Source organism: Lithobates pipiens, unplaced genomic scaffold, assembly GCF_037356315.1.
Source record: "Lithobates pipiens isolate NorthernLeopardFrog02 unplaced genomic scaffold, aLitPip1_a1.2 Scaffold_16, whole genome shotgun sequence".
Taxonomy (NCBI): Eukaryota; Metazoa; Chordata; class Amphibia; order Anura; family Ranidae; genus Lithobates; species Lithobates pipiens.
Genome location: NW_027507748.1, coordinates 648,006,209 through 648,033,632, shown reverse-complemented (window position 1 = coordinate 648,033,632; position 27,424 = coordinate 648,006,209). Strand labels below are relative to the sequence as shown.

The 27,424-nt window shown below is 41.1% G+C and overlaps 1 protein-coding gene across 12 annotated transcripts in view; it reads left to right on the top strand.

Moving 5' to 3' along the window:
- Positions 1–27,424, top strand: part of GRIA4 (glutamate ionotropic receptor AMPA type subunit 4) — a 478,284-nt gene that overhangs the window by 266,571 nt on the left and 184,289 nt on the right. For 11 of the 12 annotated variants that reach the window (XR_013274705.1, XR_013274706.1, XR_013274704.1 and 8 more), the window contains exon 4: positions 24,348–24,532. Coding sequence is in view for 9 of the 12 variants with exons in the window: in XM_077484347.1 (XP_077340473.1) it covers positions 24,348–24,532 (185 nt within the window). In the remaining 3 variants the exon portion in view is untranslated. Of the gene's footprint in view, positions 1–440; positions 496–24,347; positions 24,533–27,424 lie in introns of those variants that run through there. The other variant, XM_077484352.1, reaches the window with a different exon arrangement.

Sequence of the window (27,424 nt, the reverse complement as noted above, 5' to 3'; positions counted from 1 at the left end):
GTTGATGCTGAAAATCGGCATCTCAGGTCTCAGGACCTTTTGTAAAAGCCATAAAAGCTTAATTGGTGACTACAATAATACAAAAAAAAATCACAGATCTTCTTTAATAAATTTAGGGAAAGTAAAAAGGTTAAAGCTGGGAAATTATAAAATCAGAAGGCTTAACTGTATTTATCTGTTAACAAGGATCAGGCGATGAGATTTCTTGGAATAAGCTTTTGGTCTTCTGGACTTATAACTATACAAAAGGCGTTTTCAGCACCAGGCGAGAATGTCATTTTAATATTTTTTTATTTTTTTTGTTTGGCTTAAGAGGAGAAGAAAGTAATGTCTTGTTCTATGCTCAGTGCTAGAAATGTCATAACCTTTACTTGCACAGTATATCAAAATGTTATAAATCACGTAGTGTGATAACTGATCTTTACCACAATGACTCCCTACTTGGTTGACGTATTGGAAAAATATCAATTGTCGGAAAGGTATTATTAGACCCAGGTAAGTAGAACCATAATTTCTTCCTATGTTTAAACATTTGAACTTATATTTTATCTGCTTAATCGTGAAGGTCCTGAGGGGACAGACTGAACAGACTAGTCTTGATGTCCCTCTGCCCAGTCAGCTCTCTATGAGAAAGGCCAGAAAAGAGATAGACCTGCACCAACCTTTTTTCAGTCAAGGCACCCTTTAAAGTTAAGGACAATTTCAAGGCACCCATTAAAATTATAGACAGTCTCGAGGCACCTCATTCTAAAATATAAAAAACTATTCTTAGTTTTACATAATGCAGCAACATCCTCACACTTTAAACATCCAACGTTAGAGGTGATTTATTCTTCCAAAGCAAATACACTTTTGCACACTGGTAGTAGGGATTTTTGCACTGACTAGTAGGGATGAGCCGGACACACCCCACCCCTGGTTAAGTTTGCAGCAGAACATGCAAACAGGCAAAAAATGTGTTTGAACAAAAGTCTATGGGACACAAACGTGAAAAATCTAAAGTGGAAGAGTTATTTCCAGAAAAAGTGTTTGGGGACCCAGGTGACGCGTATCAATGGAAAAAAACATTTTAAAAATGTCTGTTTTTTTCTGGAGAAATGATTTTATTAATGCTTAAAGTGAAACAATAAAAATGAAATATTTATTTAAAGATCGTGCCTGGGGAGTGTACTTAGTATGCCTATAAAGTAGCGCATCATTCCCATGTTTAGAACAGTACCACAGCAAAATGAAATTTCTAAAGGAAAAAATGTCATTTAAAACTGCTCGTGGCTGTAATGTATAATATAGATAAAAATACCAAAAATACTAAATAAAAATGGCGTGGATGCCCCCCCCAAAAAAAAATCCATACCAGGCCCTTCAGGTCTGGTATGGATATTAAGGGGCACGTGGCACCCAAATTTTTTAGAAAATGGTGTTGGGGACCCCCAGTCATTATATACTCTGATCAGCAGTATATATACTTTACAGCCTACCCTCTGCAGAAAATTGGGCATTAGGTGTTGGTGGTACCAGAACACTGTAAGCCCTCACAGATACTCACGTTGGGCATTGGAACGGGCCTTGCTGTGAAATATTATATCAAAAGTTGTAATTACATGCCCAGGGATAGAAAAATTGGGCCTTGGCTGTTGGGGATGGTGGTGCCACATCACTGTTACCCCTCATAGATACTGTTGTTGGGAGCAGGAATGGGCCCTGCTGTGAAACATGACTGACAGTTTCTTGTCCTTCTGTGGCACCCCCTCTCACTAGGCTCACGTTACTCCCTTCCTCAATCTGGGAACCAACATTGGATCATTCAAATCGCTGCGCATCCTCCAGCAGCATATAACCGACACTGTGGTCGAATAATTCTGGGGACTCCTCCGTGCATAATGGTGGGGCTATGGAAGGAGTGACTGTGGACAAGGAGCTGGTGGAATAGGCCACTTTGGCAGCTGCGTTGGAAGGCAAACTACTTTGAGCCTAGGTGACAGAGGATGAGGAGGATGAGGATGGCTTTATTATCTACTCCACCAACTCTTCTGCATGTTGTGGCTAGCAGCAAAAAAGAACAAACGAACACCCGATGTTTGAGTTGAACTTATGTTCAACGCAGCGAACCGTGGGCTTGTCCCTACTGATTAGTATTGTAAGGTTTCTCATCTCCCTCAGTTTGTCTCCATCAGTCAATTAATGTATCCAGAGTGCTGACAGAGAGGGGCAGAAGGGGGTCACACAAGGATGCTGTGTAGGAGACCGACATCCTCCTGATCAACTGACCTCATTGCTTGTTAGGATTCCAATGGCTAGAAAGTCCTAATGAATGCACAGTGAAAACCTGCCTGAGCATCCAGGTTGAAAAAGGCTGTTCTATATGGACATGCCTATTATGGCTAATAGGAAGTACTTAACCTCCATGTCAAATGGCATCAGTTTGGAGGATGATTCTGGACTGGCATACATCTTACCCCATCACAGTCAAGCTATACTACATACATCTAGTTTCTATGCTTGCACCCACAACTTGGTTCTTTTAGTCTTTTCCTGCTGTTAATACCACCTAACCATTGGTCATTGTTGAGTAGGAAGCAGTGAGAATGAAGACAGAATTTCTTCATTCCATGTCATGGTAATCATGAAGAAGAGAAAATTAATTTCTGCTTTTGCATAGGGGAAAAACCTTGGTGAATGACTTGGGGTACCTAATGATCCTGTACACAAGTGATGGAAACAGGAATCACAAGTATTGGGACTGTAGCTTCAGCTTTGTAGACACTGGAAGTGATTTACAAAAGGAATAGAAACTGTTCATTTAGAAAAGTGAATGTTCACTGAGCTTAGCGAATACGGTAAAGATGCATTCACCTTAACTAACCAATCATGCTCTAGAAAAAAATCATCATTCATTCTGCAGCAGAAAATTCATATAAGCACACTCCATGCATTCCCCATAAACCCCCTATACTCACAGCACACTCCATGCATTCCCCATAAACCCCCTATACTCACAGCACACTTCATGCATTCCCCATACACCTCCTTTGCTCGGAGCACACCCCATGCATTCCTCATACACCCCCTATACCCCTAGAACACTCCATGCATTCCTCATACACCCCCTATACTCCTAGCACACTACATGCATTCCTCATACACCCCCTATACTCCTAGCACACTCCATGCATTCCTCGTACACCCCCTATACTCCTAGCACACTCCATGCATTCCTCATACACCCCGTATGCTCCTAGCACACTCCATGCATTCCTCATACACCCCCTATACTCCTAGCACAATCCATGCATTCCTCGTACACACCCTATACTCCTAGAACACTCCATGCATTCCCCATACACCACCTATACTCGCAGCATACTCCATGTATTTAGCAGTCCTTCATTCTCCACTTTTTCTGGGGTCTTGACATGCCCCACCCACATATACTGTTCTGTACCTCATCCTCTGATATTTGGGATGTAGTAGCTTTGCCCTGACATATGACCCAACTCACTCACAAAGTTTTGGAAAGTTTTTTGGTGTTTAAGTAAAGTTTTCCCCATACAAACCCTTACATTCTGGGAAATGTAGTTCCGAACTGTGCCAGCTGCCCCTACGCGGAGGAGTATGCGGGCCTTGGAGAACTACATCTCCCAGAGTGCAGTGTGGCCCTTTGTTCTGCATTAAGCAAGGATTGGCTGGGAAAGAAGTTGGTGTCTCTGTGCCGGGATGGAGTCAGATCCTCTGCTCCAGAGCTGGTGTCTGGAGCCAGACTTTAGAGCCTCTCTGGAGGAAAAAAAACCGAGACTGGAAAAGGCTCGCTTCCTCTGGAGGGGGAACAGCAATTGTAAGATCCTGTATAATGCGATCAGTATACCAGTGGCCGTGGCTGCGTCCTAGATGGCTACCTAGTTTGCCTAGCATTAGCACCGGCCCTCTATGTATGCGAACAGCCTGTACTCCTTTAGTAAACCGCAAATAGTTGCATAGTTATCCAGGTTAAAAAATGATCTATGCTCATGGAGTTTAACCAAATTCTGCGTACACATAGTCGGATTTTTCAACAGGAAATGCTGGATGTGAGCTTGTCGGAAAGTCCAACCACATGTATGCTCCATCGAACATTTGCTGTCAGACTTTCCGCCAACAAATGTTTGATAGCAGGTTCTCAAATTTTCTGCCAACAAAACTTTGTTGTCAGAAAGTCCAATTGTGTGTAAACAAGTCCGTCGCACAAAAGTTCACACATGCTTGGAATCAAGCAGAAGGAGCCGCACTGGCTATTGAACTTCCTTTTTCTCGGTTTGTCGTACATCTTGTACGTCACCACGTTCCCACGTTTGTAATTGTTGGGCAACATTTGTGTGACCGTGTGTATGCAAGACAAGTTTGAGCCAACAACCTTCGAACAAAAAACCATGGTTTTGTTGGTGGAAAGCCTCACATCCTCAGAATTGTAAAACCCACACTTGATCTAGAGTAGGGAAGAAAAAAACTTGGTCCAAATTGCTCTAACGTGGAAACTTTATGATCCCCAAAGGCAATCATATTCTTCCTAGAACAACAATTAACAGTGTTATTTCCTATAAACGCAGCAATAGTAGTCGGTTATATTGTGTGCCTTTACAAACACATCCAATATTGCTTGAAGCACTCGACTGAGCTGGATAAAACTTGAATCTTTGGAAGTCTATTTTACATTCTCACAGCTCTCAAGGAAGCCTTTCTGTATGTGGAGGTAAAATCTCTTTTCCCCTGGCACAAATAATGCCCCTTTTTTTATTGCTAAGGTCCTAAAATGAACAACGTTCCCAGTGCTGCCAGTGTTCAGGAACAGTGATCTCTGTCATGTCCCTGGCAGCCCATCCCCCCTACAGATAGAGCACACCTAGGGAACACAGTTAACCCTTTGATCGCCCCTAGCATTAACCCGTTCCCTGCCAATGACATTTACCCAGTAATCAGTGGCTATTTTTAGCTCTGATCGCAGTATAAATGTCCCTGGTCCCAAAAAAGTTTCAAAAGTCTGTCTGCTGCAAAGTTGAAGTCCCGCTAAAAATTGCAGATTGCCACCGTTACTAGTAAAAAAATAAAACAAAAATGCCATAAATCTATTCTCTATGTTGTAAATGCTATAACTTTTGGGCAAACCAATTAATATACACCTATTGTGATTTTTTTTTACCAAAAAATATGTAGAAGAATATATCAGCCTAAACTGGTGAATAAATAAATTTTATATATATTTTTTGACTAAGCATAATAGCAAAAAGTAAAACATTTTTTATTTTTTTCAAAATTGACTTTGTTTATAGCACAAAAAATCAAGACCGCCGAGGTGATCAAATACCACAAAAAGAATGCTATACTTGTATGGGGGAAAAAAGGATGTCAATTTTTTTTGGGCACAGTGTCGCAGAACCACAAAATTGTCAGTTAAAGCGACGCAGTGCTGTTTCGCAAAAAACGGCCTGGTCATTAAGGGGGCAAATCATTCCGGGGCTGAAGTGGTTATTAATGCCCTTGTTATAGGTGTAGACCATTTACTTACCTCCTGAAGGCTGACCGAAAAACTCCCAGAAAGTGCATCATCTCATCCTGCTAGGACATTGCTAAGACACTCCCGGCCTATTGAAACCCCCTGCTATGAGCTCTCTCTCCCTTGTTGCAGTAGGTCTGAGCTCAGCATTGCTGTGATGGAGCAGATAGTGGACCACACATGTTTGGGGATTTAAGAGCTTGCTCCCTTGCTCCTGTCATGGTGGGGGTGGACAGTAACTGCTGGGATTGTCTAAACAACAAGGCAGGATAGGGTGATGCCATCTATGGGAGTTTTTTTTTACCAGGCTTCGGGATGTAAGTAAATGGCTACACCTCTATCAAAGGCATTATCCAACTTTAGCCAAAGCTGTATAAATGTTAACTAACCCTTAAAATAACCACCATAGCAGCACAAGAAGCAAGAAGGACCTAGCTAAACAGCACCTTGCGTTTCCTTTTCACAAGGCTTTTATTTTCTATGGGGTTACATAGTTACATAGTAGGTGAGGTTGAAAAAAGACCATCAAGTCCAACCCAGATGTGTGCTTATATGTCAGTATTATATTGTATATCAGTGTATGTTGCGGTCGTTCAGGTGCTTATCTAATAGTTTCTTGAAACTATCGATGCCCCTTGCTGAGACCACCACCTGTGGAAGTCCACATCCTTGCCGCTCTTAAGCCCCATACACATCCAAATTTCTGCTGAATTTTTCCTTCAGAATTACCAAAACCATATAATATGAAGTCAAACCTTAGGAGTTTCAATTTGTGTGCAATCAGGCAGGCCCTTGCACTACATGGTTTTGGTAAATCTGAAGACAAAAATCAGCAGAAAATCTGATATTGTGAATGGTAAAGAACCCTCTACGAAGTTTAATGTTAAACCTCTTTTCTTCTAATTTTAATGAGTGGCCATGTGTCTTGTTAAACTCCCTTTTGCAAAAAAGTTTTATCCCTATTGTGGGGTCACCAGTACGGTATTTGTATATTGAAATCATATCTCCTCTCAAGTGTCTCCTCTCCAGAGAGAATAAGTTCAGGGCTCGCAACCTTTCCTCATAACTAATATCCTCCAGACTCTTTATTAGCTTTGTTGCCCTTCTTTGTACTCGCTCCATTTCCAGTACATCCTTCCTGAGGACTGGTGCCCAGAACTACACAGTATACTCTAGGTGCGGCCGGACCAGAGTCTTGTAGAATGGGAGAATTATCGTTTTATCTTTGGAGTTGATCCCCTTTTTAATGCATGCCAATATTCTGTTTGCTTTGTTAGCAGCAGCTTGGCATTGCATGCCATTGCTGAGCCTATCACTACTAGGACCCCCAGGTCCTTTTCCATACTAGATTCCCCCAGAGGGTCTCCCCCCAGATTGCATTCATATTTTGAAGGATTTACTAAAACTGGAGCGTGCAAAATTTGGTGCAAGTCTGCATAGAAATCAGTCAGCTTCCAGTTTTTTCTTCTTTTTTTGTTAAAGCTTAATTAAACAAGCTGAAGTTGGAATCTGATTGGCTACCATGCACAGCTGCACCAGATTTTGCAGTCTCCAGTTTTAGTAAATCAACCCCAATGTAAAGTTATGGTGCTTCTTGCCATTGATATTCACATTAAAGAAACATCCCCCGTTTGTCACAGTTTTGTGATTTTTAGCTTGCGTCACCTTTGTCACCTCTTCAGTTTGCTCATTGGATAATGCATTAGCATCATCACTCTAGTATTCAAAATTTGGCAGGTACATAAGCTCAATGTGCGTTTCTACTATGAATTTAGCTGTTTGCCTAGATGACAAATGCATCATTTTAGTTGCCACCATTTTTTATTACTTTGCAGTTGTTGCTAAGCTATCAAGTTAATCACAAGTAAAGCTGTTTTTGAAGGGAATGTACACTTACATTTCCCATATGTTATAATGTTCCCTAAATTGATTTTAAAATGACTTTTATAGCATTTAGAACTCTTCAATTAAGTACATATAAAAGTGCGATATACAGCCCCATTGGACCAGGTTCCATTTAGTTGTTCAATCCAAAATCTACTCGCATTAGAACACAAATCTTAGTCAGACTTTTTAGGCATTCCTTCAAAAAGATTCAAACGTAGAACATTTTTTTTCTTAAAAAGAACAATTTATTACTTTAACATGAGTTAATAGAAAAAAAACAAAAAAAAAAAACATTGCAAAACCATCTAAATACCTTCTTTGTATTTAGATATACTCAATGAGCTTCCTCCACATGAGTCGTTGCCCTATCTGACACTATTTAAAAGCCCACAGAGGAAAGTGACAAGCCAGCATTGGAAATAGGTATATTTTTTAATCACAAAAACATCCAGGTATGAATTTTGAAACCTTGGCACTGTCTTTGTAAATATGGAAATACCAGAGATTTTGCTTCCTCTACAATGTGTATTCTTAAGTCAGCTAGGAAGTATTAAATTGTCCATGATGGACCGGCATTGAAACACAGTTAGTAGTTCTATATAGTATATAGAATTTTGGGGGAGGATTTGTTCCCTGGGCAATATGCCCTGGACTGTGACAAGGACAAAACTGAATCAATAGAAATTATTATTATTATTATACATGATTTATATAGCACCGTCAGTTTGCGTGGCGCTTTACAACACGAGGGCAGATACAATACAATTTAGGAGGAATCAGAATAATCGATGACTTTGGGAATGCTGAGTGGTTGTAAACCCTCACATATACCCAGTGAAGTGACTGGCCTCAGGTGATACACAGAGATGAAATAAATCCTCCTACATAGGATGTACCTGTTTATCTACAGCCATCTTTCCCCTACAGCCATTTAAATTGCAGAATTTACACAATATCTCTCAGCTCTGAAAAGCAGGGGGTGGAGAGCTGAAGTTATATTAATGAGGAGAGCTCTGAGAGCTGATTGGAGGGAAGGGACACAATCCCTCTATACATCTCACAGGAACAGAACTGGAGTCTGTCAATCATGGGCTGTGCCCTCCCCATCACCATTTTTCTCTTGGTGTCAGGAAAACTCGTCAGAATTGATTCATGCTGATATCAAAGGAACAACACAGCAGACAGAAATTACACTTTGTGCTCCAGATTGAGACAAGTACACGCTATAGAAGGATATTCTTTGTTCATAGTCAGCACAGTGGTGTAGTGGTTAGCACTCTTGTCTAGCAGGAAAAAGAGTCACTGGTTCGAATCCCAACCATGACACTACCTGCCTGGAGTTCTCCCTGTGACTGCGTGGGTTTCCTCACACACTCCATAGATATGCAGGTAGGTTAATTGGCTTCTGTCCAAAATTGGCCCTAGTATATGAATGGGGACCTTGGAATGAGGGCTTCTTGAGGGTAGGGACCAATGTGAGAATGCAATGTACAGGGATATGGACAATTGTTAACACTCACTCAGGTTGAACTGGATGGACTGGTGTCTTTATTCAACCTTACTAGCTATGTAACTATGTCTGAGGTTTACAACCATATTAAGTCTGTTGTAATTGTAGTGGATACACTATATGCAGAAGGTATCAGCAGGAGATTACAGTGTCTTTCCTAACCAGCCCATTGCTTTATTATAATTTTCACAATAAGAAAAAAAGGAGGATTCCTGGTGATTCATTGGAGCAAAACCATTATACCATTCTGAGAAGGAATGGCTTCACACAGATGGCTTGCTTTTTAACAGTGGGTTTTTGGCTCAAACTATTTAGAAATGGCATTCTGTGATTGGAAAAGGGGAGATCATGATGGTCATTCATCCTTATCCAATCACAGAACACCTTATGTTCTTTAAAAAGAATACAAGTTGTTTTATATATAGAGATGTTACAGAGCAAGTGACTTGCTGTGATTGCTGTTCTCCAATTTTTAGGAGGTGTTTTAAAAAAGTTTCGAGACTAGTTTTGTACCATGCCAACAGATGGCAGAACAAGGCTGCATGCACAGTCACAAGGAGCACCAACCGTCATAAGTCAGTGTGCCAGAAATGTCACATCGTCCTGTGTACATCGGGAGCTGTGCAACGGGTGCTATTCTGACCACATGCATTACCACTTCTGCTATTTCATCATGGACAGCAAGTTAGAACAAAGAGCAAATGTGAAATTTTGCGTAAAACTGGGCAAATCTGCCGCAGAGACATTTGACATGATTTGGCAAGTTTACGGCGATGCTGCAATGAGTTGAAGATCCAGCTCAAAGGTCGCCATTTTGACACCATTGAAGAGATCCAGTGTGAATAGCAGAATGTGCTTGACGTGCTTCAAAAAGGAGACTTACAGGACGCATTCCAGAAGTGGCAGGAATGCTGGGGTCGCTGTATTGTTGTGCAAGGGTACTGTTTTTGAGTTGATAGCATGTAAACGTAGTGAAAAAAGGTGATTTCTCATAAACAGAGCTAGTCTCGAAAAATTTTGATACCACCTTGTATCTGCAGTTCAGTGCTTACATTACTGTCAAGGCCTGCATGAATCTGTTTCCAGAAATGAAGCAGACACACATCATTAGATGTAGATTATTGGTACCTAGTTAGTGCCCCAATATGCTTGATATTCAGCTTTCACCTCATATATCCTAACACCTATCTTTTAAAGAGATACCGTGACTGTGACTCTCCCCTCCCTCCAACACACACGCCGATACTTACCTTCTGCTCGGCTTGGTTCTCCAACTCCCTTTCATTGTCCTCAGTATATACAGATACCTAGTGCAGATACCCAGTGCTTCAAAATGTGAAGGAGCACGTGACATCCACCTAGGGTGTGTTGCTTGAGCCTAGGCTGGCAATTTCTAGACCCCAACGCCCACCAGATGAAGAGCTGGAAGAAGGTAACTCTGAGCAAGGTCCAACAGAGGAATGGTGGGGTAGCACAGGCAAGATGTATATTAGTGAGTGGTATGTTTTCTTACAAGAGAACATATCACTTGGTCTTAAATGGGCTCCTTAAACTCCAACACTTTGGAATAACCCAAGTCAGTTTCTAATGTAAATCCTACCATTAAGTTAACCACTGCAGATCTATAATTACATCCTATGAGCTGAAAGTGCTAAACCATACTGTGCCAAGATCAGTACAGAAAATTTCTTCCTTAGCCAGATTGTGTCTGTATACTGTTTCTTTCTTTATGTCGTGTTCACACAGGGCATACTACAGCGTGTGCCCCTGCAAGGGCCATGTTTACCCGCATGGGGCTGCACAAGTGTTCCCAGTGCAGTTAGTCTCATTCATGTCAATTGAGATTGAGTGACTGCACAGACACAGATGCTGCTCCCAATTTGACATTCATGCAGGTGGCGGTGCATGGCCCTGAACGCAGTGTGGGGAATACCCGTGCACCCCGTGCATGTGAATGAGGTCTTATTCTTGTATCAAATTAATTCCTTTGAGCAATTTTTTTTTTTAACAAAAAAGGGCTGTTGTCCTTTACTAACAATGTGATTGAACAATAATATGGTCAGTTTTGGTTTAATTGATTTTTGCCCGAGTTCTTAAAAAATCAAGACAGCCAATAAAATTGCACAGTTCTAACCCCTGAAATTACTGTTTACAGCTACACAACGACGCCTTTGCCAGACAGATCGTTGCTTTGGAGAATTCGCTGATGGTGCTTTGTCTCTGACCAACACTGGCTATAAATTCTGTCATATGCAATCTGCACACTGGCAATATGCTACAGCAAAGTATTTTCTCAATGTTCTGTTAATTGTGATTTTCACACTGAAATAACATGAGGCATATGGTACTGTAAAATTACAGCCAACAGCACAACGTTTACCCACCAGGAGGTTGAATATATTTTTGTTTGCAAATTTTATTAATGTATTTCAGAATGCCATATGGGAAATTTTTGACAGCCAGTGAGTTAAAAAGCAGTTCTTTCTTTTCCTTTCTTAGCAGAGGAAATGTAGTGTATACAGATGACTATCTGCCTCCCAACATTCTCAGTTTTATTGGCTTTCTTTAGATATACAGTACTGGGCAAAAGTTTTAGGGCAGGTGTGAACAAATGCTGTAAATTATGATTGCTTTCAGAAATAGAAGTGTTAATAGTTTATATTTATCAGTTTTTAAAATGGAAAGTAAATGAACAGAAGAGAAATCCAAATCAAATCAAAATTTGGCGTGACCTCCCTTTGAATTCAAAACAGCTTAAATTCTTCTAGGTACATTGCATACAGTTTTTGAAGGAACTTGGCAGGTAGGTTGTTCCAAACACCCTAGAAAACGAACCGCATATCTGATCCAAATCCTTCTGTCTCTTCCTGTAATCCCAGACAGACTCGATGATGAGATCATCAAACCATCACTTCCAGGACTCCTTGTTCTTCTTTACACTGAAGACAGTTCTTAAAGTGGAAGTAAACCCCCCTATGGTTTTCAGCCAAGGAAGCTGCCATCTTTGCCTCTGTTTAATATAAAACTACCATGATGCTGGACATGTGATCAGTCATGACACCAGCCATTGGATGGTTTAACAGTTTGATTGAGAGCACAACCAATGGGAGTGTTACATTTCCGTCATGCCCCGGAAATGAAACTGTTTTATGGATGGGTTTACTTCCACTTTAACCACTTCAGCCCCGGAAGATTTGGTTGCTCAATGACCAGGCCATTTTTTGCGAAACGGCACAGCGTAGTTTTAACTGACAATTGCGCGGTTGTGCGATGTACCCAAACAAAATTGATGTCCTTTTTTCCCACAAATAGAGCTTTCTTTTGGTGATAGCGCTTTTTTGGGGGGGTTTTTTGCGCTATAAACAAAAGAGTGACAATTTTGAAAAAAACTTTTACTTTTTGCTAATTGTTTCCTCAGTTTAGGCCGATATGTATTCTTCTACATATTTTTGTTTAAAAAAAACGCAGTAAGCGTGTATTGATTTGTTTGCGCAAAAGTTATAGAGTCTACAAAAGAGGGGATCGATTCATGGCATTATTATTATTATTTTTTCACTAGTAATGGCGGTGATCTGCGATTTTTATCGGGACTGCAATATTGCGGCGGACAAACTGGACACTTTTGACACATTTTTGGGACCATTGACAATTATACAGCGATCGGTGCTATAAGAATGCATTGATTACAGTATAAATGTCACTGGCAGGGAAGAGGTTAACACTAGGGGGCGACCAAGGGGTTAACTATGTTCTCTAGGTGTGTTCTAACTGTGGGGGGCGATGGGACTGACTTGGGGAGGAGTGAGATCGTTGTTCATACTTAGTACAGGCATACCCCACTTTTAAGTACGCAATGGGGTTTATTTACTAAATCAGGCTCACTTCTGCACAGAAACCAATGAGCTTCCAGGTTTTATTACCAAAGCTTAATTGAAAAAGCTGGGGTTAGAAGCTCATTGGTTTCTATGCAGAAGTAAGCCTGATTTTGCACTTTCCAGCTTTAGTAAATAAACCCCATTGTGCGCTTAAAAGTGGGGTATACCTGTACGAACACTCGATCTGTCTCCTCTCTCTTGACAGAACCTGGATTTGTGTGTTTACACGCGATCATGAGTTCCCCGGGAATCATTGCGTCAGCCGGGCACTCGCATCGGCTCCGGGCACATGCGAGCCAGATTCAGCAAGCATTGTAGAATAATTTATGAAGGGAATGAGTGGAGCCTTAAAGCGTAACTCCACTTTTGTTGAGAAAAAAACATTTCCCTCTGGGTGATCTATGTACATTGCAAAGATTTTAACAAACTTTTTTGCGAATTCCTACCTTTTGTTATTCTGAAGAAATCCCTGTGTGTTCCTCTGTGCCCCTGTGCCCAGTGAGTCTAATGGGAGTGGTTTCATTATTATCAACCAGCTGCTGCAGAATCAGGGCTCTAATGAGGAAAGCTGCAGGGTTTTTTAGACGTTATTTCCTATTGGCAGTATCTTACCAAAAATAAAATCTTTGTCACAGGGAATGCTGCAAATCTGACTTGTAGACCCCATACACACTATTACATTTTCTACATTTTCTAGTTACCAAAACTATGTAGTGCAAGGGCCTGTCTGATTGCATACAAATTAAATCTCTAAGTCTGCTTTCACACTGAGGCACTTTACAGGCACTAAAGTGCTACAAATTGCGCCTGAAAAGCACCCTGAAAGAGCCGCTCAATTAACTCCAATGTGAAAGCCCCGAGGGCTTTCACACTGGAGCGGTGTGCTTGCAGGACGGTCAAAAAAGTCCTGCAAGCCGCATATTTAGAGCACTGTAGGAGCGCCCGTTCTCTGGCGGGCAGTTTTAACCCTTTTTTGGCCGCTAGCGGGGGTTAAAACTGCCTCGTTAGCGGCCGCATAGCGCTGCTAAAACGACGTAAAGCACTGCTAAATATAGCGCCGCTTTACCGCCAGCGCCCGTCCGCCTCAGTGTGAAAGCAGCCTTAAGGTTTGACCTCATATTATATGGCTTTGGTAAATCTGAAGAAAAAAATCTGCAGAAAATCTAATAGTGCATTTGGGGTCTTAGACCCCTTTCACACTGAGGCACTTTTAACCTCCCTGGCGGTATGATTATTTCAGATTTTAGGTGCTGAAAGCGGTACAATTATTTTGCATGGTAATTTGCCGTTTTATATTGTAGGCCTGTAATTCTTAGAAATAATTCACTTGAATCTGTCCAAACAAAAGTCTAATAGACATCCCGGGTATGATAAAATTTGAAATATTAAATCATAAATTATAATATAATATATATATATATAAAATAAAATAAATAACTATAAATAATTATAACAAATAATAATATAATAATAAAAATTATTCAATAATGTAATCAAATCAAAAACACTGAAATGTGCTGAGTTGCAGAATTGTCGCTGTCATTACTTTTAGTGTTTGATGACAAATTTCCCCACAAATTACTATTGCTCAATTCTGCGAGTGATTCTAATTTATTATCGCTGTTTTCTAGCTGGTCTATAACCACTTTTGATGTAAACGGACGCTTTTTGGTTGCTATGGACAATCTCCAGTTTCCAGGCATAAAGAATAGTATTTATAATATAAAACTGTATACAGGGCACTGGACAAACCACTAAGGACAAAGGGGATGTGTAATTATTTGATACAGCCCTATAATCTGTAAGATTACAGTATACTGTATCTATACTGTGTATTTAACTTTTTGAATTTGCCGCCGAACTCCGTCCCCGTGCGTCACAATGGTCGCAGAGAACGGAGCTCGGCGCTGTGACAGATCGAGCGGAGTACGGCTGGCTTGTACAGTGGGGGGGGGGGGGAGGGACATCGCTGGATCCAGGGGACAAGGTAAGTAACCCCCTCCATGGATCCAGCGATGCGGTCCCGAGTCTGGGGGGCGTGCTGTACACATTCTATGTACAGAACACCTCCAGGTAGCCATATTGCATTGCATTGTCAGAAAATAACAGCAGCTGCAGAGCGAAAAGGAAAGATCGTTTCTAATACCATTCAATGATAATATGACTTGTGTCGCAATTGTGTATGCCATATTATTATTTTTCTTATTTGCTATTTTTTTTTTCCAATGAAAGTGGAGTTACCCTTTAAGTCAGTTTCAATGAAAATTGTTCATTTTTGGCTGCAGCGTACTTGAACCAGCTCAACTACACATAAAGCATATACATATGACTCTGATATTACCTTTATTAATACAAATCTGATTCATTTACTTTTTTCCTAGCACATGATAATGCTTAGCTTTAAAAATCTCCCCAAAGTATTTCCCATTGCAATAACTAGGGCTGAATTAATTAACTGCTGTTAAATGTATTTCTTTAAGATCATTTAATTAATTCAGCTCGGGTTATAGCAATTAAAACAATCAATAGGGAAAAACTGGAGCAGATCTTTACTATGCCGCAGATAGAGGTCATGTTAGCAGTCTTGCTAATAGGTGTTTTAAGGGAGAGTGTTAGTTGGTTCAGATCATTTTATTTCTATTGTATATCTATTGATGGCTCTTATCTGACATTCTGTGCACCATGTGCACACCATGAAGGCTGTGCGTTTGAGTTTAGAGTGGATAAATATTTTATTGTCTCCTTTCACCCCAGGAGGGTGCAGAGAAAAGGTCATCATTGTGTGCAGTAGAACTGCATTGCTTATCTAACAAGATGTCACAGCTGAAACATCCTACTCCACACTTGGCTACTATAGTTGCTAGGTCCCCCTAGTACTGATAAAGATATATGTTTTTAAAACACAGCATTAGAGCACATTTACAATGGCCGTTGGGGGGGGGGCTGTAAAACCCTGCAGTTTAGCCACGGTTTAACCGCCCCCCCACCACTTCTTCTTTAGCAGCCGGGGTGTACACATGCCATAGCCATGATGCTGTGTTTGACATCCGTGCCAGCTACTATACGATCCCTCGCTTTTGGTGATGCTACTGCCCACCAATCATGACCTGTTCAGTTGAATGGGGCCGCTCTGCAAGTGCTCCGCAAACCATGTGCAATGCATTACTGCAGGGTCCAAGGGTGAGGGAGGCGGTAAAGAAGCGATACATTGCCTTCTCACCGCCTGACAAAAAATTCTGAAAAGCGTTCTGATTGTGGATCGCTTTTAGAGGAATGGCAGTCCCTACCGCACATGTGAATGAGCCCTTAGTCCCGTATGCTGGCTTAATTTCAGTAATATAACTCTTATGTCCCGTACACACGATCAGACATTCCAACAACAAAATCCATGGATTTTTTTTTGTCTTGCATACACACGGTCACACAAAGTTGGTCAGAAATTGCGAACGTCTAGAACGCGGTGACGTACAACACATACAGCGAGCCGAGAAAAATGAAGTTCAATAGCCAGTGCGGCTTTTCTGCTTGATTCCGAGAATGCGTGGAACGTTGTGTGTCGGAATTGTGTACACGCGATTGGAATTTCCAACAATGGATTTTGTTGTCTGAAAATTTGAGAACCAGATCTCAAAATTTGTGCGACGGAAATTCCTATGGAAAATGTCCGATGGAGCCCACACGCGGTTGGGATTTCTGACAAAAAGCTCCTGTCGAACATTTTCCGTCAGAAAATCCAACCGTGTCATAATATCCAACTGCAACCAGAATCTGGTGTAGCTGTCCATGATAGCCAGTCAGCTTTTTACTTCAGCTCGTTCAATGAAACCTTGAGAATAAGGTTACGTTCATATTGGAGGCAGGTTTGAAATTGTGCGAGTTCAGATGAACTCGCACAATTTCAAACCCGCATTTCATTGTGAGTTTGGAGGGGGGCGATCTGAAAGACATCTGTTCAGGTTCATGCACAGATGTCTATTGAAATCACCCCCCAAAGTCACCAAAAGTAGTGCAGGAACTACTTTTGGAAACCAATGTGGCGCTGCAAAGTTGGCATCTCACAGATTCAGACGGTGCAATAGGCTGCGATTTGACATGTCAAATTGCATTTCAAATTGCCCCAATCTGAACAGGGGCTAAAGCCTGGAAGCTGATTGGTTACTATGCATAGCTGCACAAGATTTTGCACTCTCCAGTTTTAGTAAATCAACCCCAAAATCCATTGGGCTGCATTGGGTAGCTATGCCCAACACGTAGACAAAGCAAATTGCCTTGTGTCTTATTAGTTCTGTTTACATTGTTATGTTGTTGTGTGCTTAAAGAGTAACTGTACATTTGCAAGGAGTTTAACAAACTTTATTGCAGATTCCTACCTTTTGTTTTTTTGAAGAAATCCATGTGTGTTTGTCTGAGTCAGTCTATGCTCAGTAAGTCTGATGGGAGTGGTTTCATAATTATCAATCAGCTGTTGCATCTGCAGGGCTCTAATGAGAAAAATTGCAAGGTCTGCATCCCTTTAGACGTGATTTCCTATTGGGAGTATCTCACCACAAATTACATTTTGTTGCAGGGGATGCCTGAAATCTGACTTGTATCTTAGGGCAGACTTCTGGGACAATCAGTGAGCCAATCACACAAGCAGGAAATTATGTTTCTGGGAGGCATTCCATACATATTCTGTACATCACCACCAGGTTGCCATATTGCATTGCACTTTATAGAAAATTACAGAGCTGCAGATTGAAGAGGAAAGATAATTTTTAATAATATTAAATTACAATATGACTTGTGTCACAATTGTATATGCTATATTATTATTTTTAATTTGCTATATTTTTTTCCATGAAAATGGAGTTACCCTTTAAAAAAAGTAGAGCATGTTGCATTTCTTCACACTGTGTTGTGACACACTACACTGAATCACAACATGCTACAGTGCAAATTAATGAAATCTAATTTTGTGTAATTTCAATAAATCTAAAAAGAAGAGTAGCTAAATGTATTGTAACAGAGAATCGCGCCGCCCCTTCACAATGTACATTAGCATGTGTGTGTTATAAAGAGCATAATACACACCTGCTGGTGGGAATGGACCGTAAAAGGGGAAAAGATGTTCACCTTTAAACCACTTCCTGACCGCCCGCCGTCGTTATACGGCAACAGTATGGCTCTCATGCACAAATCGCTGTAGCTGTATGGCGGCTCGTGCAGGCACTGTTGCGGGCTGGCGCACGCTCGCTCCCGCTGCACGCTACTCAAATAAAATTTACTTAAAGAGGATGTAAACTTCAATGGATTGCCTATAATAAGGCTTACCTATAAGTACTGTAAATATTTACTGTATATGCAGCCGATTACGTTGTCATTTAATCAGTTAAAGCAGGTGGTGAGGAATCCATGCAATGCCTCCTTACCGCCTATCAAATGCTCTCTGAAGAGAGATCTGAACGCACTCTTCAGATATTAAAGCACATGTTAACAAGCCCTTATGGCTGGTGACCACATGACGTAGTATTTCCCCATCCACTGCCCACAGAACCACTCAGAAACTTCAGTTTGGTGCCAGACAATCATAGGAGATGTAGTTTCAGAATATAACACGTGCAGCATACTGTAAAATACTCCTGGCACTCATAGATAGCCAGATACTTCACAGAGAAATGATGACATCACCGGTATTTAAGATGGATGGTGATAGAGGCAGATAGTTCAAAAATAAAAAGTGCAGTTGTAGTGGTCGTTGTGAGACATATCTTATTCGGCAGACCTTTGTTGATCGTGTAGTCAGTGCCCTGACCCTTTTTTTTTCTATTGCATCATACCAAGCTGCATTGTACTGTGGTGGCACCATGCAGTGTGGCACTCACAAAAATGTGCCACAATTGCCATTGTGCAGAGGTGCCATTGAAAGTCAAATGTTATTTGGACTTCGGCTGGAAGAAAATTTTACTGACTGAACCTTCATGAATTTTAATTCAATACCCCTGCTTTATACAATCGTTCAGTATATGGACCAAGCCGCTAATGAGAATTTTTTTATGTAAAATAAAAAACATTTAAATTTGCTATATTTTAGTTTTGGTCATGCATTTGGAGAAGTTTTCTTGCTGAAAAGGGAGGAACATTTAGGGCAGTGATTCTCAACCAGGGTTCCGTGGAACCCTAGGGTTCCTCCAGAGGTTGCTACGGGTTCCTTCAGCATTGGGCCATTTCTGCCTCTCGGAAAAGTTCCCACGGACACCATTGATCTTTTCAGCTATCTGCAAGGGGGTAATTCTTCCCAATGATCACAAGTGTAAGGACCATTCTTACCACTGACCATCACACTAATGTATCATGAGTTGTAGATTTCTTAGCGGGGGTTCTCCGAGACTGCAGTACTATTTCAAGGGTTCCTCTGTGTTGAAAAGGTTGAAAAAGGCTGATTTAGGGTTTTGTGATGATAAACAGTTCTTATGAGTGCTAAATCTCTTCCAGTAACTTTCATGTATATTGTCACATTTGGTTCTAACTAGTTTCCTTGGGAACAACTTACTTGAGCTTTATTACCTGTTTAAACAACATTTGATTGAAAAAAAAAGATACTGTATTAGAAAATAATTGCATTTTTGAGAAGCTATTTGGTTTATTACTGTTTAATCAAGAAATATAGATTGTATTCTTGTTCTTGTAAAATTAATACTATGGGGGTTGATTTACTAAAACTGGAGCGTGCAGAATCTGCTGCAGCTGTGCATGGTGGCGAGGTCAAGGGGACAGGTGTTATTTGTTGCTCAATAGTTACCCACTGTTTTGATTTGCCATTATAAAACCAGTCCACTATTCTAGTCAATACGGAGGCTATATAATAAAATTCCATATGTGGTAAACCTGCTCCTCCCTCTGTTTTGCACTTTACTAGAATGTCATAGTGAAGCCTGGCTGTGGAGTTCGGCCAGAGATACTGTAGTAGGCTAGACCATAGTGAGCGAAAAAAATCAATGTTGGAGTGCTGTAGGTAGCGTTTGATGTAGGTTTAAAAAGAGAGGTAAAATATCCATCTTATATATAGCCATCCTCCCTATCCAGTAGTGTTTCCCCCTGGTCCTAGTCTGCATCTGACTAATCAGAGTTCAGCATGGGCAAATAGTTCATTTCAAAGATCTTTTCTTCTGTAGGGGCAATATTAACACCCAAATATTTAAGAGAGTGAGATTCCTAATAAGATGGAAAGTTTGTTTCCAATGTTTCTTTCTCGACGGTAAGACAGCGAGATTTTGTTACAATTACTTCCTAGTTACTGTTCTAGTTCATACAAAATGCTTGGGAAAGCTATTCTTGGGTTAGATATATATATATATATATATATATATATATATATATATATATATATATAATATATATAAGTAGATCATCAGTGAAAATGCTTAATTTATAAAGGCATGAACACAGGGATTAGATCGTAGAACCACAGCCAGATGTTCCATAACCAGGATGTATAAGTATGGTGATAGCGGGCAGCACTGGCGTGTCCCATTCGAAATGTTGACGGGACATGACAATATTCAGTTAACTCTTACGACGTGTACACACGGCCGGACTTTTCGACAGCAAAGGTCTGACGGAACAAATTAGTTGGACAATTCAGCCATGTGTGGGCTTCATCGGACCTTTGCTGTCGAAAAATCAGACGGACTTTACATTTAGAACATGTTTCAAATCTTTCCAAAGGACTCGAGTCTGATCGAAAAATCAGTTCGTCTGTATGCTAGTCCAGCGGACGAAAACCGACGCTAGGGCAGCTATTGGCTTCTGGCTATGAACTTCCTAATTCTAGTCCGGTCATACGTCATCACGGTCGAATCCGTTGGACTTTGGTGTGATTATGTGTGGCCAAGTCCGTTTGTTTGGAAAGTCCACCGAAAGTCCGTCGGGAAGACCGTCGGACCTAGTCTGGCAGAAGGTCCGGTCGTTCGTACATGGCATTATCCTTGCTGATGGAGCAATATATAAGGCCATTATTCTTTGTAGAAATTCTACCGGGAAGACCTACTTGTTTCAGGGATGCTACCATAAACCTCCAGTCTAAGAGATCAAAAGCTTTCTAATGAAAGACAGAGTGGTTTCTTGGTTTCCCATGTATTGTATCAGGAAGTGTGTCTTTAAAGCGGGAGTAAACCTGCACTTTTTTTATTTTTTAAACAAAAAAACCTGCAAGGCAAAGGCATAATGAGGTAGTATACAGTGCATACTACCTCATAATGAAATACTCACCTTAGAACGAGGAGCCTGTATCTCACCCGATCCATGGCGAGGGAGCTGACATGTTGCCTTGGCATGTCTTCCGGGTATCGCGGCTCCGGCGTGTGAGTGGCCGAAGCTCCGATATGTCACTTGGCACTTGCGCACGGGAGCCTTTTTGCCAGCAAGGTCAAGCGCATGCACTGTAGGTAAAAGTAAAAAAAAAGACCATACAACCGCTCTAAGGTATTATCTCGAGCTTCCCTGTTTGGGACTAACCCCACCAGATCTAAGCCTATTAACGAAAGGAATCACAGTTTGTAGATGTGTAGCTAAAATTTTAGCTTAAACTTTTAGGTCCACATTTATCAAAGTAATAGGCCTATAGCTAGAACATTGAGTAGGGTCCTTTTCTATTTTTGCAAGAAGGGTAATTTGTGCCGCCTGAGCTTGCTTAGTAAATGGGCAATCTAGCTTCATTTTGTTGTAAAGATGAAAAAGAACAGGGCTAAGGTTGACATCCGGTCCAGGGCATTTAGACCAGGTTCACACTGGTACAACACGAGAGTCGTACCACCTCGGATCCGACTTTGCCCTTGCGACTTGAAGTCCAACATGCGTCTGACTTCAATGGACAGGGATCCGACTTTGATCCCCGGCAATACCAGGCACTGTGTCTGGTATAAATCCATACCAGACCCTTATCCGAGCAGACAGCCCGGCAAGTCAGGAAAGGCGGTAGGGATGAGCAAGCGCCCCCCCTCCCCCTCCTGAACCATACCAGGCCGCATGCCCTTAATCTGGGGGGTAGGTACTTTGGGGCAGGGGGGCCCTGTGCCCCCCACCCTAAAGCACCTTGTCCCCATGTTGATGAGGACAAGGGCCTCTTCTCGACAGCCTTGGTCATTGGTTGTCAGAATCTGCAGGCGGGGGGCTTATCGGAATCTGGAAGCCCATTTAACAATGTGGCCCCCAGATTCCTGACCCCCACTGTATGTGAATGAGTATTGGGTACATTGTACCCCTACCCATTCACCTAAACATTTGTTCCCGGAAAATCCGCCAATTGTCCGATGGAGCGTACAAACGGTCGCATTTTCTGCCAACAGCCTGTCATCACACAATTCCCTTTAGAAAATATGATCATGCTTAAGACTAAACTCTCTGTTTCACTTGAAAAAAAAAAGTTCTTCTTTAGAAATTATGTGCTTTTGGGAGGCATATTAAAGGTAGTTTTGTTTTTTTAAATGTAGCGTTCTTTGTTTTTGTGCTTTTTCTGTGTGTATTTACCTAATATTTCAGTTTTCTATTTTACATTTTTCAAAAAATGAGACTAATGAGGGACTGTTTGTAATGAAAGATGGTCAGGTCCAGGATAGCATTTAATTTCTATAGCACCTTAAAAATAAAAATAAAACTTTCTTAATTTTTCATTCTGCGTTGACCCTAATACATTTTGGCAAAATGGTGAAATTTCATCAAAAAATTTTCACCAAAGGGAAAACTCAAATTTGCTCATACCTAGTTAAGTTTCACAAAAAAAAAGCATATAAGTAGGTTAACCCCTTCCCGCCCACGCTATAGCCGAAAGAAGGTTACAGCATGGGTTTACTTTCCCAGGAGGGTGTCCGCTGCGACATGTGGGCAGCGCGCTCTGTGATCTGTGTCTTTTGGACTCAGATGATCACAGATCGGGGTAAAGAGCCAATCACAGAGGCCTTTTCCAGCTGTGTCCAATGACAGCTGATCACGGATGTAAACACAAACCAGTTATCGGAGAAGAGGGCCAATAACCAGCTTGTGTTAAAGGGTCATCTACACTAATAATTAGGGCACTGATTATCAGTGTCCTGATTATCAGAGCAGTCCCAATAGTGCCCACCAATACTGCCAATCAGTGCTCATCACTGCCTCCTCAGGGGGCACATATCAGTGCCCATCAGTGCCACCTAATAGTGTCGCCTATCAGTGCCCATCAGTGCCGCCTATCAGTCCCCATCAGTGCCACCTATCAGTCCCCATCAGTGCCACCTATCAGTGCTGCCTATCAGTGCACATCATTGCCTCCTCATCATTGCGCATCAGTGCCTTCTCATCAGTGTGCATCAGTGGCACCTATCAGTGCCGCCTTATCAGTGCCCATCAGTGCAGCCTTATCAACACACATCAGTGAAGGAGAAAAATTACCTGCTGCAAAATTTTATAGCAAACTATGAACATTTTTTTTTTTTTTTTTTTACATTTTCGTTCTTTTTTTTCAATTGTTTAGCAAAAAATAAAGAAGTCAGTGGTGATTAAATACCACCAAAAAAATTTAATAAAAATTGAATTTGTGTACAGTGTAGCATGACCATGCGATTGTCATTCAAAGAGTGACCGTGCTGAAAATTGGGCTGGGCAGGAAGGGGGTAAAAGTGCCCAGTAGGCAAGTGGTTAATGGTTTTACCCAAAAAACTGAACTTTGTGTATGTGTTCTTCTATGGCTAGGAGAAGACATTGCACAGTAAGCTACACTGGGGCAGGAACTAATGGGAATGATTCTTTAAAGCCCTTTTGTTATGTATCAGCAGTACAGTATATTAATATATTAATATACAGAGACATGCTCTAACCTGTACAAGAGAAACCATTCAGATGTGTGGTGCATGTCAATGTCCTATTCTTTTTATGATACTTTTTCTATATCTGCTTCAACTTTATCCTTCTGTGATCCCCCGGTGTATCTTACTATATTTTTGTAATTATGTTCTTATTATGTTCCAGTTATCAAGTCATGTAATCTGTTTTTCAGATTTACTTTTTCTTCATTGCTTGGGAATTGGAAATGTTTACCAATCATCTGTATTCTTGTGAATTAGCTAGTTGACATCATAGGGAATTTCTCTCTTTATTGTATTTTTATAATTCCTTTGTTATTTCCCTCCAGCGTTTTTCTAATGGAGTTTTTTTTATATTAATTATAAATTATATCAGTTTCATGATATATTAGATTCATATATCTTTTCCTCATTTATTAGCTGCAATATTGTGGGTATTTATTGATTTGTTGCTGTTCATTAGGACAGACACTCTGACTTGAGGGTATCCTCATAGAAACATCCCAGGGTGGATATATTAAATACAAATGATTTAGTTTATTGACTTGGGTCCTCTACATTTTTTTTTTTTAAATGATGTTTGTAATTTGGATCATGTTTCGGGGGGTTAGATGCGTAGTGTGCTTTTTGTGTGGATCAATAAAGATGTAATTTGACAAATTGAGCTGTTCAGTTCTCTGTGGGACAATCCTTTGTTAGAATAACGAATTCTACATTTCCTTGTGTTACTTGTCTAGGATATTCAATACTTCAGGCCATCATGGAGAAGGCTGGTCAGAATGGGTGGCAAGTGAGTGCAATATGTGTGGAAAACTTCAATGACGCTAGCTACAGACGCCTTCTAGAGGACTTGGACCGAAGACAAGAAAATAAGTTTGTAATAGACTGTGAAGTTGAAAGACTTCAAAATATTCTGGAACAGGTAATTACTATTCCACCAGCTTTGAGTTTTAACATTTATTTTTAAACTGAATAGAATATTTCTTCTAACAGTAAAGTGATTGGACTATTTCTTTAATTTTGCATTGAATGTTTTTTACATTTTAATTTTGATTTTGCTTTGTTCTTCAACCAGGGCTGGTGTAAGGATTTTTGTCTACATAGGCAAAGGTGCATTTTGGTGCCCCCCCACCATCCTACTGTCAACTCCCCCCATTACAATGCAACCGTCCCCACTGTCTACAGCCACACTGGCACCGCATTCACATTGCGCCCATATTTGTGATGAGGTGCAGTGTAAAAGATATTTCTTCAAATCCTCCCCAGAACAAACCCCTGGGCACGTGCACTTTACTTCTTTGGTCTACCATGGCAAGGCCTGTTCTGTGTGGAACCTGTCCTGTTAGACTGCTGTATGGTCTTGGCTAGCGGTTTCGGGGTCTTGGCAATCTTCTTACACCATCTTTATGTAGAGCAACAATTCTTTTTTTCAGATCCTCAGAGCGTTCTTTGCCATGAGGTGCCATGTTGAATTTCCAGTGACCACTATGAGAGAGTGAGAGCGATAAAACCAAATTTAACACACCTGCTTCCCATTCACATCTGAGACCTTGTAACACTAACGAGTCACATGACATGGGAGAGGGAAAATGGCTAATTGGGCCCAGTTTGGACATTTTTCACTTTTGTTGCCAGTGGTTTAGATATTAATGGCTGTGCATTGAGTTATTTTGAGGGGACAGCAAATTGACACTGTTATACAAGCTGTACACTCACTACTTTGTAGCAAAGTGTCATTTCTTCAGTGTTGTCACATGAAAAGATATAATAAAATATTTACAAAAATGTGAGGGGTGTACTCACTTTTGTGAGATACTGTAATAAACTAAAAGCAGATTTGTTCACTTTACCTGAATTACCTGAATGTACCTACATTTGACCTGGCATCAGCCTCTTGCGGCCTGTGTACCACAGGGCTGGAGTATGGGAGGAAGTAGCAGAACAAGCCCTGGTAACAAGGCCTAGGGGACACATTTTATATATAGCTGTTCTAGTTTACTGTCCACTACATTTTTTACATGGGTGTTTGTAGTTTTGGGTTTCTTGGGCAAGATAGGCATAGGGGTTGAGTTACTAAAACTGGAGAGTGCAAAATCTGTGGCAGCTCTGTATAGAAACCAATCAACTTCCAGGCTTGTTTTGCCAGAGCTTAATTGAAAAATCTGAAGTTAGAAGCTGATTGGCTACCATGCACATCTGCCCCAGATTTTGCACTCTCCAGTTTTAGTAAATTAACCTCAATGCCTTTTTTGTAATTATGTTTCCCTTGTGTTGATTATTAAAGATATAATAAAACATTTATTATATTGCAGCTTACTGATTCTTAGATGTGATGGCTGCATTTGTTTTCTTGTTTATGCTTCTTTGCTTTATTTCTACTTGGTGATCTGGCCAGTAAGTTTGTTGTTTTTCAAAAGAACAAGCTCGTCTGCAGATTTATCAGTTTCAGGGATGAGTGAAACCATTTACTACTGACAGGGGTCCATACAATGATCAGGTTTTATTTATTTATGTAAAACTTTTATCCCAAAAGGAAAAACATGTTTGCTGATTATAAAGCGTGAGCTGGAGTTTTTGCTAGTATACCTAACACTCCACTCCTCCCAGACTGGCAATGCTACTACTGTCCAAAGATGCCCCCTGTGGTCCTTCATCCAGAGTAGGGGCACTCTAATACAGAAGTCGTGTGTTACTGGCCAGATCACCAGGTGAAAACAGAGGGAAAAGGCCTAAGAAAAGAAAACAAATGATTAGATGGTAAGCTGCAATATACTACATTTTTGGTCTTGGGTTTAATACTGCTTTAAAAGTTGGTTGATTGCATAGCGTGGAAGAAAAGACAAACATCTTTTTTAATATGTATCGATCCTTATCCCCAGGGCTTTTTTTTAGCTGGAGCATGGCAGAACTCCATTCCGCCACCTCTGGCAGCCCTGTCCTCTCCAACCTATCACTAAACACAGAAGGCAGTAGAGGAAGTTTTTGCACTACTCAATTCCTCTACCAGCTTCTGTGTTTTATTGCCGGGCACCCATAGCACATGCAGGGCATTTTTTGGTGGGTGGCCCTGGTCCTGACGCCACAAGTTACCAAATTTTGGTCACTTGTGGCATCAGGACTAGGGTCACCCACCCCACCTGTCAGACCTGTGTACCACAGAGCCAAGCCAAGTGTTCTGGCTGTATGTTACAGGTCTGATAGACGGAGACTGTGCTGTGTACGAAAAAGACCCCACGCACACCTAACAGAGCGATACCTACTGCACCACTGTGAAGCTTCTGTGAATAAGTGAGAGAGAGCTGTGGAGAGAAAGGGGGTTGCTTGTGCAGAGAAACTGCTGTAGTGAGGTTGAAAGTATAGTGCAGAGGTGCCAGCTGGGGGTGTGAGAACTTTGTGAAGGAGGGGGGATTTGTGAAGGACGAAGAATGTTGAATTTGTGAAAAGAGGTCAGAGCTGTAAAGAAGGAGGGAACTGAATTTTTGAAGAGACAAGAGCTATGAAAAGGGGGGTAAGAAGTAAGAGATTTGAAGGGAAAATGGGGCATATGATACATAGTTGAGCTATGGACAGGGGTAGAGAGTTGAACTGTGGACAAGGGTTGCAGAGTTGAGCTGTGAACGCGGGTACAGAGTTGAACTGTGGAAAGGGGGTACAGAGTTGAGCTGTGGATGGGGTAGAGTTTTAAACTGTGGACAGGGGGTACAGAGTTGAGCTGTGGAGGGGTAAAGAGTTGAAGTGTTGACAGGGGGTACAGAGTTAAGCTGTGGACAAGGGTAGAGAGGTAAGCCTTGGACAAAGTGGAACAGAGTTTAGC